At 36.8% G+C, this 13,896-nt stretch overlaps 2 protein-coding genes across 3 annotated transcripts; both read left to right on the top strand.

The window, feature by feature from the left end:
* The first annotated feature begins 7,670 nt into the window (after positions 1 to 7,670).
* HSFA2 (heat shock transcription factor A2) lies at positions 7,671 to 9,123 on the top strand. Of its 2 annotated transcripts, XR_016300123.1 has the most exons (3): positions 7,671 to 8,015; positions 8,077 to 8,778; positions 8,876 to 9,123. XR_016300123.1 is itself a non-coding variant. In XM_089619371.1 (2 exons), the coding sequence occupies exons 1-2, from the start codon at positions 7,740 to 7,742 to the stop codon at positions 8,725 to 8,727; spliced, it is 927 nt and encodes a 308-aa protein (XP_089475497.1). In that variant the 5' UTR covers positions 7,671 to 7,739; the 3' UTR covers positions 8,728 to 9,123. The 2 variants fall into 2 exon arrangements, 1 of the variants encoding a protein (XP_089475497.1); XM_089619371.1 differs by having other exon boundaries at positions 8,077 to 9,123.
* Positions 9,124 to 10,300: 1,177 nt separating this feature from the next.
* CYP711A1 (cytochrome P450, family 711, subfamily A, polypeptide 1) lies at positions 10,301 to 13,095 on the top strand. Its single transcript, XM_089619372.1, has 5 exons — positions 10,301 to 10,710; positions 10,796 to 10,948; positions 11,017 to 11,779; positions 11,862 to 11,957; positions 12,601 to 13,095. The coding sequence occupies exons 1-5, from the start codon at positions 10,484 to 10,486 to the stop codon at positions 12,940 to 12,942; spliced, it is 1,581 nt and encodes a 526-aa protein (XP_089475498.1). The 5' UTR covers positions 10,301 to 10,483; the 3' UTR covers positions 12,943 to 13,095.
* The last annotated feature ends 801 nt before the right edge of the window (positions 13,096 to 13,896 follow it).

The raw sequence follows: 13,896 nt of genomic DNA, 5'->3' as shown, positions 1-13,896 counted from the left end.
AGCCTCGTGCGTATAGCCCTTTGGTGTTTCTTCTCTGGCGAGCTCTATTTTCCCGCAAAACTTGTTGAAGAATCTAGATGATAACTTTGACTGTTGGTTGCGTCGCAACCGCTTCATCTCGCGAATGATAGCAGACTCTATCTCGTTGCGAATGCAATCAGCTGGCACTCTCTCACCAGTTGCAGGATCCTCGTACACAAAACGGTACTCGTTATGGATTGCGGTCATAACGGCCGTCACATGCTGAGGCTCGACTTCATTCTAGTCGTTTGCGTGTGCTTGAAACGTCGCCTTGATCAAGTTTCCAAGACGGTTCAAGAAGGTGCCGATCATGGGATTTAGCTCCCTGATGTCTTGGTAGAACATCATGTGTCGCCGATCGTAGCGAACTACATTCGCACCAGGAGTCCCTACCCCTGCTCTTGCTGACACGAGACCCTTCGTCGGTCCACGTGTGTTCTTCGATCCGGAGGATCCCGGCGTCTTTGGTGGATCTTCGCCTCCACTTGCTCCGGTCGACATCCTATAAGAAGAAAACAAGATTAGAAAACAAAGAAACGTGGACGACACTACGATTTTTTTATTAAAATGCTCTCACATATGGCGGAGGAAAACCGTGGTTACATATTAGATAAATATTACTCATTCATCATCATCACTGCCTATAATGTCAGTATCCTCTTCTATATCTACATCAACATCTTCTCCCTCAAAAACGATGTGTGCCTCATAATCCTCATCAAATTCTTCATCATCGTCAACGATAGTGACTAGCTCAATTTCAGCGGTTTCGTGTCGATGATTCAGACCTTCGATGTTTGAAGATTATTTAGACCGCAAAGTCGTCGAAATCCTCGTGGTCCATGATATTAGTAATTAAAACATACTAAATTACTAATTAAAACATACTAAACCATTTAAAGTTTTTTTTTCTTCATATATATATATATATATAATACTAATTATTAATATATATATACCAAGGAAAAAAACTGCCGTTTTCGTTGCCGTTTCGAGGCCCCTGATTTACGGAAAATCGTCATGCCGATGGAAATTCGAACGGAAAAAATGTGGAAAAGGGCAAGTGAAATGCCGTTTTCAAATGCCGTTTTCCATGGAAAACCGACGTGCCGATGGAAAACCGAACGGAAATAATGTGGCAAAATATATTGAAAAGATAATACATAATTATATATATGTATCTTTTGAATTTTGAAACTTGAAAAATATATTCTATATAATATCTATAGATTTAGTACGTATTTATACGTATTGGTAATTTATTTTTTTGTTGAAAGTAATATGTATAATAATGTTTTAGGTTTAATACCCATTTTTTTTTTAAACATATATAAAGAAAATACATTATGTATATAATCTTTTTTAATAGAAAATTGTATATATATAATATTTTATAAATGTGTGCTATTAATAATATTTAATATATATAATTTATAAATGTGTGATATTATCTATTAGAATTGTCTCATAGTATGTGTGATATTATATATAATAGAATTGGATACTATATATAATTTGTAAATGTGTGATATTATATATTAGACTATGTGTGATATTATCCATTTAATTGTGGACTTGAATAAGGAATTAAATGGATATGACCCATTTGCAACAAAATTAAGGACCCAGTTGCAACAAAAAAATTAATTTTGGGTCAGAAGTGAAGCTTAGGCTAAAAGCGGAGGACTTAAATGAGCAATTAACCAACTCTTGCTCAATTACGTTTGTTTTCTTCTTCTTCTTCCTTTCTTCTTCTTCGTGCGTCATCTGCAACTGCGTTTCTTCTCCGCGGAACGCCGTTTTTTTTCTTCCTTTTCTTCGACTTTCGCCGAAAGTCCAGGAAATTTTTTGCATTTTGTAACAAGCTTCGAACGACATGCAACGACAAACATCAAGCGAAACGGGCATGTCGTTTCTTGGAATTTCGAACGACAACTATGGACGAAACGACACATTTGACTGCCGGAGGCCGTTTAGTCACCGGCAACGACTTTCCGGCCGAATTTCCTGGAATTTCCACGGCATTTAATTCCTTGATATATACACAAAAAATAACCTTAGGCGGAGGAGAGGAGCGGCGCGGAGGAGAGGACCGCGGAGGATCGGCGCGAAGGACCGGCGCGGAGGAGCGGCTGCGGAGGAAAGGACCGACGGAGGAGGAGAAGACCGGTCTGAGGAGGAGCGGCGCGCGGACTTGGACGTTGGAGAAGGCTCGAAAAGAGGGAGGAGATGGTGGCTCGGAGAAGAGAGAGGGAGGAGATGGTGGTGGCTCGGAGAAGAGAGAGAGAGGGAGATGGTAGTGGCTCGGAAAAGAGAGAGGGAGTGAGATATATGGTGGTGGCTCGCAGAGGGAGGGAGAGATGGAAGGAGAGTCGGAGTTGGAGAGAGAGAGGCTGTGAAGAAGATGAAGAAGACGAAGCTGAGTTTATAAACTAACCCTAGTAATCAGGTGCGACAAGTCGCACCTGATGTCGCACCTAAAAAAATTAATTGGTGCGACTAGTCGCACCTGAAAGTAAAAAAAAAAAATATAAAATTAATTCCACGTCAGACAAATGAAAAAAATGAGGGGGAAAAGTTGAGCGCCTAATTTTTTTTTAGACTTTCAGGTGCGACTAGTCGCACCCAATACCACTTAAAATCAGCGAATTTTTTTTCTTTTCTGGAGTCCTTTGGGTGCGACAAGTCGCACCTGATGCCCAATTAGGTGTGACTTTTAGGTGCGACAAGTCGCACCTAATGCCCTTCCGCACCAGAAATGCTTATTTGTAGTAGCGCGGGAATGAAATTGGGGCAATTTAGTAAACTTGGCCGTGTAATTAAAATCTGATGGTTGTTTATCTAATATTTACAAAACCTTGGTTATTTAGCAATTCTCAACTTTTAAATTTGCTATTTTGCTAAATTACCCTATTTATAATTATGATAACAAAGGCAAAATCAAAAGCAAAATATTAGTTTAATTACCACATCATCAAAATTATCTATCTAAACAAAAATATTAAAACATTAGTTTGTTTACAATTTTAACATTTCACCTGCCTTAATTCGTATAATATTTCTTTCTTTCTCTTTCTTTCTCTCTCTCTCTATATATATACATGTGTGTGTATATATATATATATATATATATATATATATATATATATAAAAGTATGAAGTATGATATAAAAATATATGTATCACAAGTACTAAATTTGGAGAATTTGTAACTCGTGATTTGGAGTACATTTATATGTATACTTCGTACGTTTCAAGCACCTACCACTTATTTGTAGCATTCAAAATGTATTTTATGTTTGCACTTTAAATACGTGTCTAAAAAAATACTTGTTGTATTGAATTTGTAACAATTGAGAATTATTTTATTATTTAAAATATTTATTTTGAGTTTATATTATTGAGCATATGTATATATATTGTGTTTTATTTATTTATATTACGTTATAGAAGATCAGTCGGTAACAAGGTTTGAAATCTCGCGCGAGATGAGGGTATCTCGCGCGAGATCTCGTTTCTCGCACCTCTGCGAGAGCGAGATGAGTATATCTCGCGGTATGTATTAAATCTCGCCGTTTCTCGCAATTTCTCGCGCTTTCCGCGCAATTTCTCGCACTTTCCGCGGGAGAAAATGAATATCTCGCGAAAAGACTTAAAAATATGTTAAAAAAATATTTAAAAAATGTAAAAAAAAATATTTAGACTGTTTTGGGTATGCTAAAGTCATTTCAAACAGCACAAGATGCGAGATACCCATTTAGTATCTGCTAGCTGCGCCATTACCACAAGTACAAGATGTTTTTTCCCACACCCTCTCACAGTGTATATGGTAATGTATTAGATTTTAACTTCTATCCTATGTTATATAGTCTTGGTTTGTACTTTGTACTATGTTTGGTAATGTAATTTGTACTTTTTCTTTTTACAATTTGCAAATTAATATCTAAGTGATATCAAAATTAATTTCGTGAAAGTACAATATTTATAAATCAATATCAAAATTACTCTAAAAATTCTAATTTACAAATTAATATCAAAATTACTCTATAAGTGTAATATGTTTTAAATGATTTTTAACATACTAATAATATTTATAAGTATCAAAATTCATTAGGAGAAAATCAAACAATTTTTATTAGTATCCTAAACCCATTAATTTCACTTGCAACATATGTATGTATTGTAATTTTTTTAAAAAATTACTTATTGTCCAAATACCCCGCGGAATACCATTTTATTTGCGGTATACCTCGCGGAATGCGAGTTACCACGCGGTACGAGATACCCTCAACGTTCGTCAAATACCGCGGAATACCCTGGTACGAGACGAGATACCCTCAAAATTTAAAGTACGGTAAGGTTAGAATGATTTATCAGAAAAATTCTATCGGTATAAAACAATATCGATATTAAATTTTTTTATAAGATACCAATTGATATAGTAACGATTGTAAGAAATTTGGTATTTGTATCCCTATCAATATATTAATTCTTACTTTTTCTTGTAAAGAAAATAGTTCTTTATATTTCTTGTTTAGGTAAAGTTGTTCTCTCTTTATTCTCTTTGAAAAAGCCAATTATTATATACCCAACTACAGCATGGACATCACGTTAATTGTCAAACTCAGACGGATTATTTTATACAATTTAACAGCACTTAAACAAGAGTACTTTGTAACGGGATCACTATTTAGTTGCAATCACCTCTTGTCCAATGTTAATGCATCAGTGCTCATTTTTTTAAGTACATAGATGCTAGAACTATCATCCGCAAATTGTCTGATTTATTATTCTTATTTTTGCTCATAAGTTTCTAGGCTAATTCGCAATGAAAGAAGTCAGATTTTGGGTTTTTGGACTTGAGATTGTCATCTGATGTGTGATTTCTTTCACTTGATGCTCCTATGTGTCTGGCTCAAGCTTTATATATTGTCAATATCAGCTCGTGGTTCTCTCTTTTCTATTCCTACGTGGGACTCTATTGTAGATCCTAGTGAATCGAAGCTAGACCCGATATCAAATTGGGCCATAAGTCAAGTCAATTTGGACCATCCAATAAAGGTACTGGGCCGTCTCTAAATGATTGAATTTTGATGGAGAAAGTGGCTACTATAAATATGTGTGAATTCTTTTTTTTTTCTTCTTTTTTTGAGAAATAAATATGCTAGATTTTAATTCAATAAATAAATCATTACTCCAAAAGAAATAATAAGTATAAAACAAAATATAGAACGGAATGTCACATGAAAACATTGAGAAATTAACCATCAATGTGAAAACTAAAAGAATTATAAAGGAAAAAATGACAGATATATCTTGTGTTTTAGTAAAATATCGAGTTTAACTTTACGTTTTCAAAAATATCGAGTTCATAATTTCTGTTAAACTAAAATGATGAAATTTTATTTCAGACAACAGTGTCACGAATCTTCTTTTTACATAATTTTTATTGACTTTTCATTGACGTTGACTATAATATTTATATGTAAACACCAATTATCTTCATTCATTCGCACCATATATGTAATTTATTTAAAAATTTAAAAATACATGTAATTTATTTAAAAATTAAAAAATAAATGCAACATTGCCACCAATTATCTTCATTCATTCGCACCATATATGTAATTTATTTAAAAATAAACAACAATCTTAATTGTGAAGAACACAGAAAGAAGCAAATAGGTAAAAATCAACATTTGATAGTCATCAAAATCACAGATTGGAACAGAGAATCCATAATTTAGAGTTGTAATTCGAACACGGAATAAAGTCATCTCTTGTGAGATATGAATTTTATTACTTAATTTCAATTTAAGGGTATTTTTATTTCAAAATTGAGAATTTAGAAGTTAGGGTACTGATTTGTATTCGATTCGATTTTTCTTATATAAGATTTAATATCGGGAGATTTGTGACACTGCTATCTATTTCTGGGTATAATTTCGTCATTTTAGTTAAACAAATGTATGAACTCGATATTTTTGAAAACCAAAAGTTAAACTCGACATTTCACTAAGACATATGGTATATATATGTTATTAGGAAAAATATTACAAAATAGCCATTTGAAACTTACTGATTAACAAAATAGCCAAAGTTTCAATTTTTCAGCAAAGCAGCCAAATTTGCGTTTTCAAAATTCTTTTTGACGGTCAAGATTAATTTTTTTTATGATTATTATAAACAGTTTATCACTTTCAAAAAAATTAAACTTGGGTTTGAAATTTTTTTTGAAACCAACTTACTACATATTTTGGCTATTTATTGAATTAATACAAACTCTGACTATTTTGCAAATTCATAACTTTAAATTGGTTATTTAACTACATCACCAATTTTTCCAATAATAAATAAAAAATAAAAAAAGGATACCAGATATTTATAAAATAAATAAAAATTCTATTTAAATTCTGTTTTAAAGCCGTTGAGTTTGAGACTAATCGGTTAGTCATCCATGGTTACATTTCATCCTGGGCATTCGGTCGGCACTTGTTGGAAGGAAGTACTTCCGTGTGCAATCTTCTGCCTGTCGGTATTTCCAACTTCCAACACTGTGGAAATGGCAGGAAGGCCTTCCGACAGTCTGACGATACGGTAGTGAGGCAGCGGAAGTTATTGAAGGGTTTTATTACCGTCTATGCTTTTGGCAACGTTCAATTTTTTTTTTATTTTTTTAACTTACAATCTCAGCCTTTAAAAATGTATATGTTGGCCAATCCAAAGGCTGAAAAAAGTGGACGTTTTATTACAGTTTGAGCTCGAAATTTAACATTTTTTTGCAAAATACCTCCACTTTCATTTTTTTACTATAAATACACACAAATTACTTTCAATTTTCACAACAAACATTCTTAAATCTCATCTCATCTCTCCACAAACTACAATTCTCTCTACAAATCTTTTATACACGTTATATTATATAGCATAAATTAAATTATTAAGCTGTTATATAGTTTATAATATATAGCATAATATATACTCATAATCTTGTTATGATGTTTTTATTTTTATTTTTTAAAAATTATTAATAAAGATGAAATTCATTTTACATATTAGTATTTTCTTTTAAAATTTTAACAGTTTAGTCCATTTTATTTACTATTTAAATTTTATTTTTTATTTTTTAATTCCTTATTGGAAGTTAATGGAAATATGGATTTCCATTAAACTTAACAGAACTTCCATTTCCAATAAGTAATGGAAGGCACCAAAATGCCTAATGGAAATACCATTTCCAATAAGAAGTGGAAGGTGGCTTATTGGAAATGGAATTTCCATTTCCTTACAATAGCCTAGCCAGGATGAGATACATTAAATGAGGTGAAAGCCTATTTAGATATTAAAAAAAGAAGCAACTAAATTCTACGAGCTGAAAACCTTATAATAATATATCCCCAGAATTGGCTTGTTCTGATTTCTGGTCCAAATCAAGACAACAAGTCTCTTGGCGGGACCCAGAGAACCGGCTCAAATTCTCGCCAATGCTAAATAGCCATTTGAAGTTTCTGGAAGATATGGAAACGACGGTAAATCAATGGAAACCCGACACGTGTCACAAGAAAGTTCGAAAAAAGCCCGTCTCATTTCTAGAAAGTTCTTATCCCCGGCCTTATAAAAGCCTCCGATCGAAAAATATCTCCGACCATGCAAAGATCTTCCAAAACGAACCAATTCACTCTAATGGACTGAGAAGTTGGAATCAAAGAACTTGAGAAATGGACAGAGAAAAAGAGATCGAAGCCGAGGCACCACCGCCGGCGGAAATTGCGGCCGCGCAGCCGATGGAGGGGCTGGGCGAGACAGGTCCGCCGCCATTTCTGACGAAGACTTTCGAAATGGTCGAAGATCCGTCGACGGACTCGATCGTATCTTGGAGCAGAGCTCGGAACAGCTTCGTCGTTTGGGACTACGCGAAATTCTCTTCTCTCCTTCTTCCACGCTACTTCAAGCACGGCAATTTCTCCAGCTTCATTCGCCAGCTCAACACATACGTAAGTGAATTCCTCGAAACTCGATTTTTTTTTTCTTGCTGACCAAGGTTTGTTTTGTTAGGGCTTCAGGAAAGTCGATCCGGACCGTTGGGAGTTCGCGAACGAGGGGTTTCTGGGAGGACAGAGACAGCTTCTGAAGAATATCAAGCGGAGGAGAAACGTTTCGCAGAGCCTTCATCCAAATCCGTGCATCGAGGTTGGTGAGTTCGGCGTTGAATGCGAGATCGAGAGGCTGAAGAGAGATCGCGGCGTTTTGATGTCGGAGATCGTGAGGATCAGGCAACAACAAGTTGAGTCCAGAGACAAAGTCGCGGCCATGGAAGCTCGGTTGGTGCTCACGGAGAAGAAGCAGAGGAATATGATGGGCTTCCTAGCCAGAGCTCTCACCAATCCGGAGTTCGCTCTTCATCTGAACTCTCGCCGGATCTTGAGGAATGGTTGTCGGAAGCGGAGGCTCGCCGCCGAGAGCCTCCCGCAGTTAGAGGCTGAGTCGCTGTTCTTCGGCTCTCCTTCTGTTCCGACTCCGCCGGAGCCGGTGGAGGATAATGATCCGGTCGGCGATCCCGTGGAGGAGGCGATATGGGATGAGCTGTTTGGAAATGATCCGATTGCTGACGTGAAGGAAGAGATTGTCGATATCGGAGACGATGATTTTGAGGAGCTGAACGAGCTTGTGGACCAGTTTGGGTATCAGCGGGGCTTTGAGCCTTGATGAGTGTCGTCGTTTTGTGTTCATCATCGATCTCTGCTCTTTGCTAGTTTGGTATGATTAAACTTTTATGTTTTATGTGATGTTGCTCTATGTAATGAAGATTTCAGAAATGGAATGCTTTTTCTCTGTTTTTTTTTTTCGTTTGCAGATAAAGGAATGGTGACATGGGGAACAAAAGTAGTGATGTTATTGCTCTTCTAGCTTCTTCTATATCCTTTCAAGTTTGACTTTTTTAGTTGTTCTTTTTAAGATTTCATTTCTTTGTGCGAATTAATGAGGAGGTATTTAAAATGCCGTTGGTTGTTATAGCTTCTTCTATATTCTTAAAACATGTGACGCATATTTAAAAAAATGTGGTATTGGTTTTTTTTTTTTTTTTTTTTTTTTTTTTTTTTTTTTTTTAACTTCTTAAGCTTTTAAGTATATATCGCCAAAAAAAAGAAGAAGTTGTAAGTAGTTCTTTTTTATTGTTGGTAATTTTATTTGTAATAAAAAGACGAGTTACAACTAAAAGAAACAATACGCTTGAAAAGATTTAGAACACTTGTTATTTTAAAAATGTAGATATTCATATTATTTTTCCTATCTAAATTATATCGAATGAATCAGCTTGTTTTCATTGTTTTGTGTATGTACCTGAAGTTGGAATTGCAGAGTTTTTGAAACTGGAGGAAAACACAAGTCCAAACATTGGGAAGAGAAGAATGGCATTAAGTTGTTTAAATGGATGAAGTCCCGAGATAGAGCCTCCCATTAACTTTGTTAGTTGTGTCTAAATCATCATAAATATAATGTGCACATTGAATGTAAAAATGTAAAAATAAAAAATAAAAAATGAATATGTATGCAATCAGATATACGCTGGTACACTTAAGAGGCGTATATATCAAATTGGGAATCTGCTTTAAATTTCTATTGGGAAATGAAAAAGAACAGAATTGTACGGTTTAAAGATAATTCTAAATATTCTGGTCAACTCTTAAATTCTAAAATTATTTATCCAAATTAATAGACGAACAACTTTTTCTTAGGTGATTTTTCGACGGAAAAATGATTACAAACAAACTCGATCTAGCACTAGAACTTGAGAAATTTTGGACGAAATAAAAAGGCCAAACTCACAACATGGATAAAATCGTAAATTAGTAAGATTCATGTTTTGATTTCTTTCTTTACCTATTTTAAGGCTTTGTTTGGTAGAAATGAATGAAATATGGGTGGATAGATTATCTTTAATGGAAGAGAAAGGAAAAGAAATGAAAGTATTATAAATTGTTAAAAAGTTGATCGGTATAATGTAAGGAAATATTATACTCTATTCATTTTTTGTTTGTTATAGATGAAAAATAGAGAGGAATGATTGATGTTTATTGTAGCAAAATTACTATATTACTCTTATATTATACATAATTAAATTTAAAAAAATTTTAAAGGTTATATGTGTAATTGTAAATAAATTTGGCCTCATCTTTATCTTTTACTACATCGTGCTTCGATTTCCTCCACTTTTGTTTCGTAAATGACAGCAAAAGCGGATTCGAAGGCTCAACAGTCAACACTAAAAGTGGTGGGACTACTGTTATCGCCTCCTAGCGACACATCTGCATTCCATATTCACTGCTCATATAAAAAAAAATACCTAAAAAATCATTGATGTACCCCATAAAAGAGAGCATAAACATTCTCATCATTAAGCAAAACACCCATTCACTCTCTCCACGCACACACTATTTCTCTGAAAATTGAAAAAGAAAGAATGAGGTTTTTGGAAGCTCCGTTGACCGGCGATTCAGTGGCTCCGGCGATATTCACGGCGCTGGGATTGCTGGTGGGAGTGTTGACGTACTTGTACGCGCCGTACTGGGCGGTGAGGAAAGTCCCGGGACCGCCGGCGATTCCTCTCGTGGGTCATCTTCCTCTCATGGCAAAGCACGGTCCCAATGTCTTCTCTGTTCTCGCCAAGCGATACGGTCCCATATTCAGGTCCGATCATATTCCTTGCGTGTCCTTTTTCTTGCTGGTCAATTCAGGGTTAGTTAATAATGTATATGCGATAATATCGCGACAGGTTTCATATGGGAAGACAACCGTTGATAATAGTGGCCGATGCTGAGCTGTGCAGAGAAGTCGGGATAAAGAAATTCAAGGATATTCCTAACCGGAGTATCCCATCTCCCATCGCTGCCTCTCCTCTCCATCAGAAAGGTCTCTTCTTCACCAGGTTTGGTTCTGACTCTTCAATCGATCCTCTTCATTTTTTTTGTCAGTCAACGATACTATAGTCAACAGGGACTCGAGATGGTCAACGATGAGAAACACGGTTCTGTCTGTGTACCAACCCTCTCACCTGGCGAGCCTGGTTCCGACTATGCAGAGCTACATCGAATCTGCCTCCGAAACCCTAGACTTTCTCTCCGCCTCAGACGACGTCGTTTTCTCCAAGCTCTCCCTCGGCCTCGCCTCCGACGTCATCGGCCAGGCCGCCTTCGGAGTCAATTTTCACATGTCCGGCCACGCGCCGCCGCGGGGAGAAATCTCCGGTGAATCCGCGGTGACGGAGTTTATCGATAAGCATACGTATTCGACGACGCAGCTGAAGATGGACCTGACCGGATCGCTCTCGATCATCATCGGCCTGGTTTTTCCGATCCTCCAGGAACCGTTTCGGCAGATCCTGAAGCGGATTCCGGGGACGATGGACTGGAAGGTCGATCGGACGAACCAGGCTCTGAGCGGCCAGCTGGACGAGATCGTGGCGAATCGCGCGGCGGAGAAAGACAGGGGATCGAAGGATTTCCTGTCTTGCGTTCTGAATGCGAGGGATTCCGGTAGCGTCTCCGGCGAGATTTTCAGCCCGGATTACGTCAGCGCGGCGACGTACGAGCATCTCATCGCCGGATCGGCGACGACGGCGTTCACGATGTCTGCAGTTGTTTACCTCGTCGCCGGACATCCCGCGGTGGAGACGAAGCTTGTGGCGGAGATCGACGCCTTTGGCGATCGGAAACCCACGGCGGAGGATCTTCAGTCCAAGTTTCCGTTTCTTGATCAGGCGAGTTACGGTTCTGTTGGTTTACTACGCGTGTTTATTTATTTAATTATATGTATATTTAATTTTGAGAGAGGATTCGCAGGTGGTTAAAGAGGCGATGAGGTTTTATCTTGTGTCTCCGCTCATCGCCAGAGAGACTTCTAAGAAGGTGGAGATTGGTGGTTACACTCTACCAAAGGTCTTCATCCATTTACTAGTCTTGCTTGGTTCAAACAACTCTTGTTCTTCAATATTGCAAAATTGGTTAACCGGGTTCAATGCTCATAATATATTCAAATCGAATTTTTTAAAAATCGATTCAATGATAGAATTGAATTTTTTAGATTTTCAAAATTTATATTTGATATTGCTTTTTAGACTAGATCGATTTACTGGACCAAATTTTTTACCATGCATACTTTGACACACTCTCTTTTAGAAAGTTCCAAACGTTGGCAAACGGTTGACTTTTATCATAGCTTGCTTTTTGTCAAAGATACATGGTTAAATATTTTAATTGTTTCGAAAATTTGTTAAGAAACGTATTCTTATTTTTATGTTTTTTCTTTGGAAAATTATTTTAAACGATTTGTTTTTTGTTTTTTTTTTTCATTTTTATTCACCCTCTATAAAGACCGCACCGCACTATTGCATATTTTGTAACGAGCAATTTTTATTTTTATTTTTTTTTCATGCGGAACACATTGTAGAAAAAGTAACAAAAGAAAATTATAATAATAATAACAATAATAATAATATGACTATCACATTGTTGATTTGTTATTTACTAAAATCATTGCAATTGCGAGTTTTCTTTAAAAAGGTTATTTTTTGGAGGACAGGGAACGTGGATTTGGTTAGCCCCGGGAGTGTTAGCGAAGGACCCGAAGAATTTTCCGGAGCCGGAAAAGTTCAAGCCGGAGAGGTTTGACCCGAACGGAGAAGAAGAGAAGAGAAGAAACCCGTACGCGTTCATACCGTTCGGGGTGGGTCCAAGGTCTTGCATTGGCCAGAAATTCTCAATTCAGGAGATCAAGCTCTCTCTCATCCACTTGTACCGCAAATACCTCTTCCGTCACTCTCCCAACATGGAGTCCCCTCTCGAGCTCGATTTCGGCATCGTTCTCAGCTACAAGCATGGTGTCAAACTCAGGGTCCTCAACAGATCACAACAACCCCTCTAAATATCATCATCATTATTATTATTTTGTTTAAAAGACTGTGATGCTGTTTTATTAACAAAATAAGTGCCAGACTTTGACACCTTTTTTACTTCTTTTTTTTTTTCCCATAAAATATCGGTGGTTTGATTGAATGTATAATTTTCTTTTGTGCAATGGCATTACTATATTTAACCAATAATTTATTGAAGTACTACTATGATGCAATTAATCCATATGATGGCCTAAAAAGTATGTTTAGATTGAGACTACTATGATGCAATTAGTTACACGTGCATTAGTGCATTTAAGGGAATTAGCTAATCAATAAACTACTACGTGCTAGTCTTTTACGAATGCGTGTCAATAACTATGCCTTGCAAACTTAAAAGTAACAAACAAACAAAAATACATCTGAACGTCATTTTTCTATCTGCAATCACAAACAGTCTCATAATAATCAAATATCGTATGCATTCAATAGTAAGTTATTTAGCGAATGATTGACGTGCTACTAATTGGTAAAAACCATTAATCCAAATTTTATATGAATAGCCTAAAAAACCCTGCTCTGCACTTTATTTAAAATGAGCCTCACTGACTGATGTGTTCTCAACGCGGATGATCTTCCTCATCCTCTCTGGTAGCCCCGGCGGAGGCGCTCCGGGCCCACCTTGAACGCCGTATCTTCCGGAACCTTCCGAGCTCTCTTCTTCAGAGTACCTCCTCCGTTAATTATTCCTTTCCTCTTCTGATTCATATTCCTTCTCGAGCCCGCCCTCGACGTCTCTGCCACATCTTCATCCTAAATCGCATCAACCACTTATGATTCTGCTTCCGATCCTGACAACGACGACGATGAGAACGAGAGCCTCATCACCGCTGGGTTAGACTTGCTTTACTCGGCGATCTCGGCTTCCTAACAACTGACCAATGGCATCGCTGCCAAACTCGTAGTTGAAACAAAGTCGACTATCA

The sequence above is a fragment of the Urtica dioica genome, chromosome 7 (assembly GCF_054948205.1).
Source record: "Urtica dioica subsp. dioica isolate 48M chromosome 7, U.dioica_male_clone48M_v1_H2, whole genome shotgun sequence".
Classification (NCBI taxonomy): Eukaryota; Viridiplantae; Streptophyta; class Magnoliopsida; order Rosales; family Urticaceae; genus Urtica; species Urtica dioica.
The sequence above is the reverse complement of the archived record's forward strand: the minus strand, read 5'-3'. Positions and strand labels throughout refer to the sequence as shown.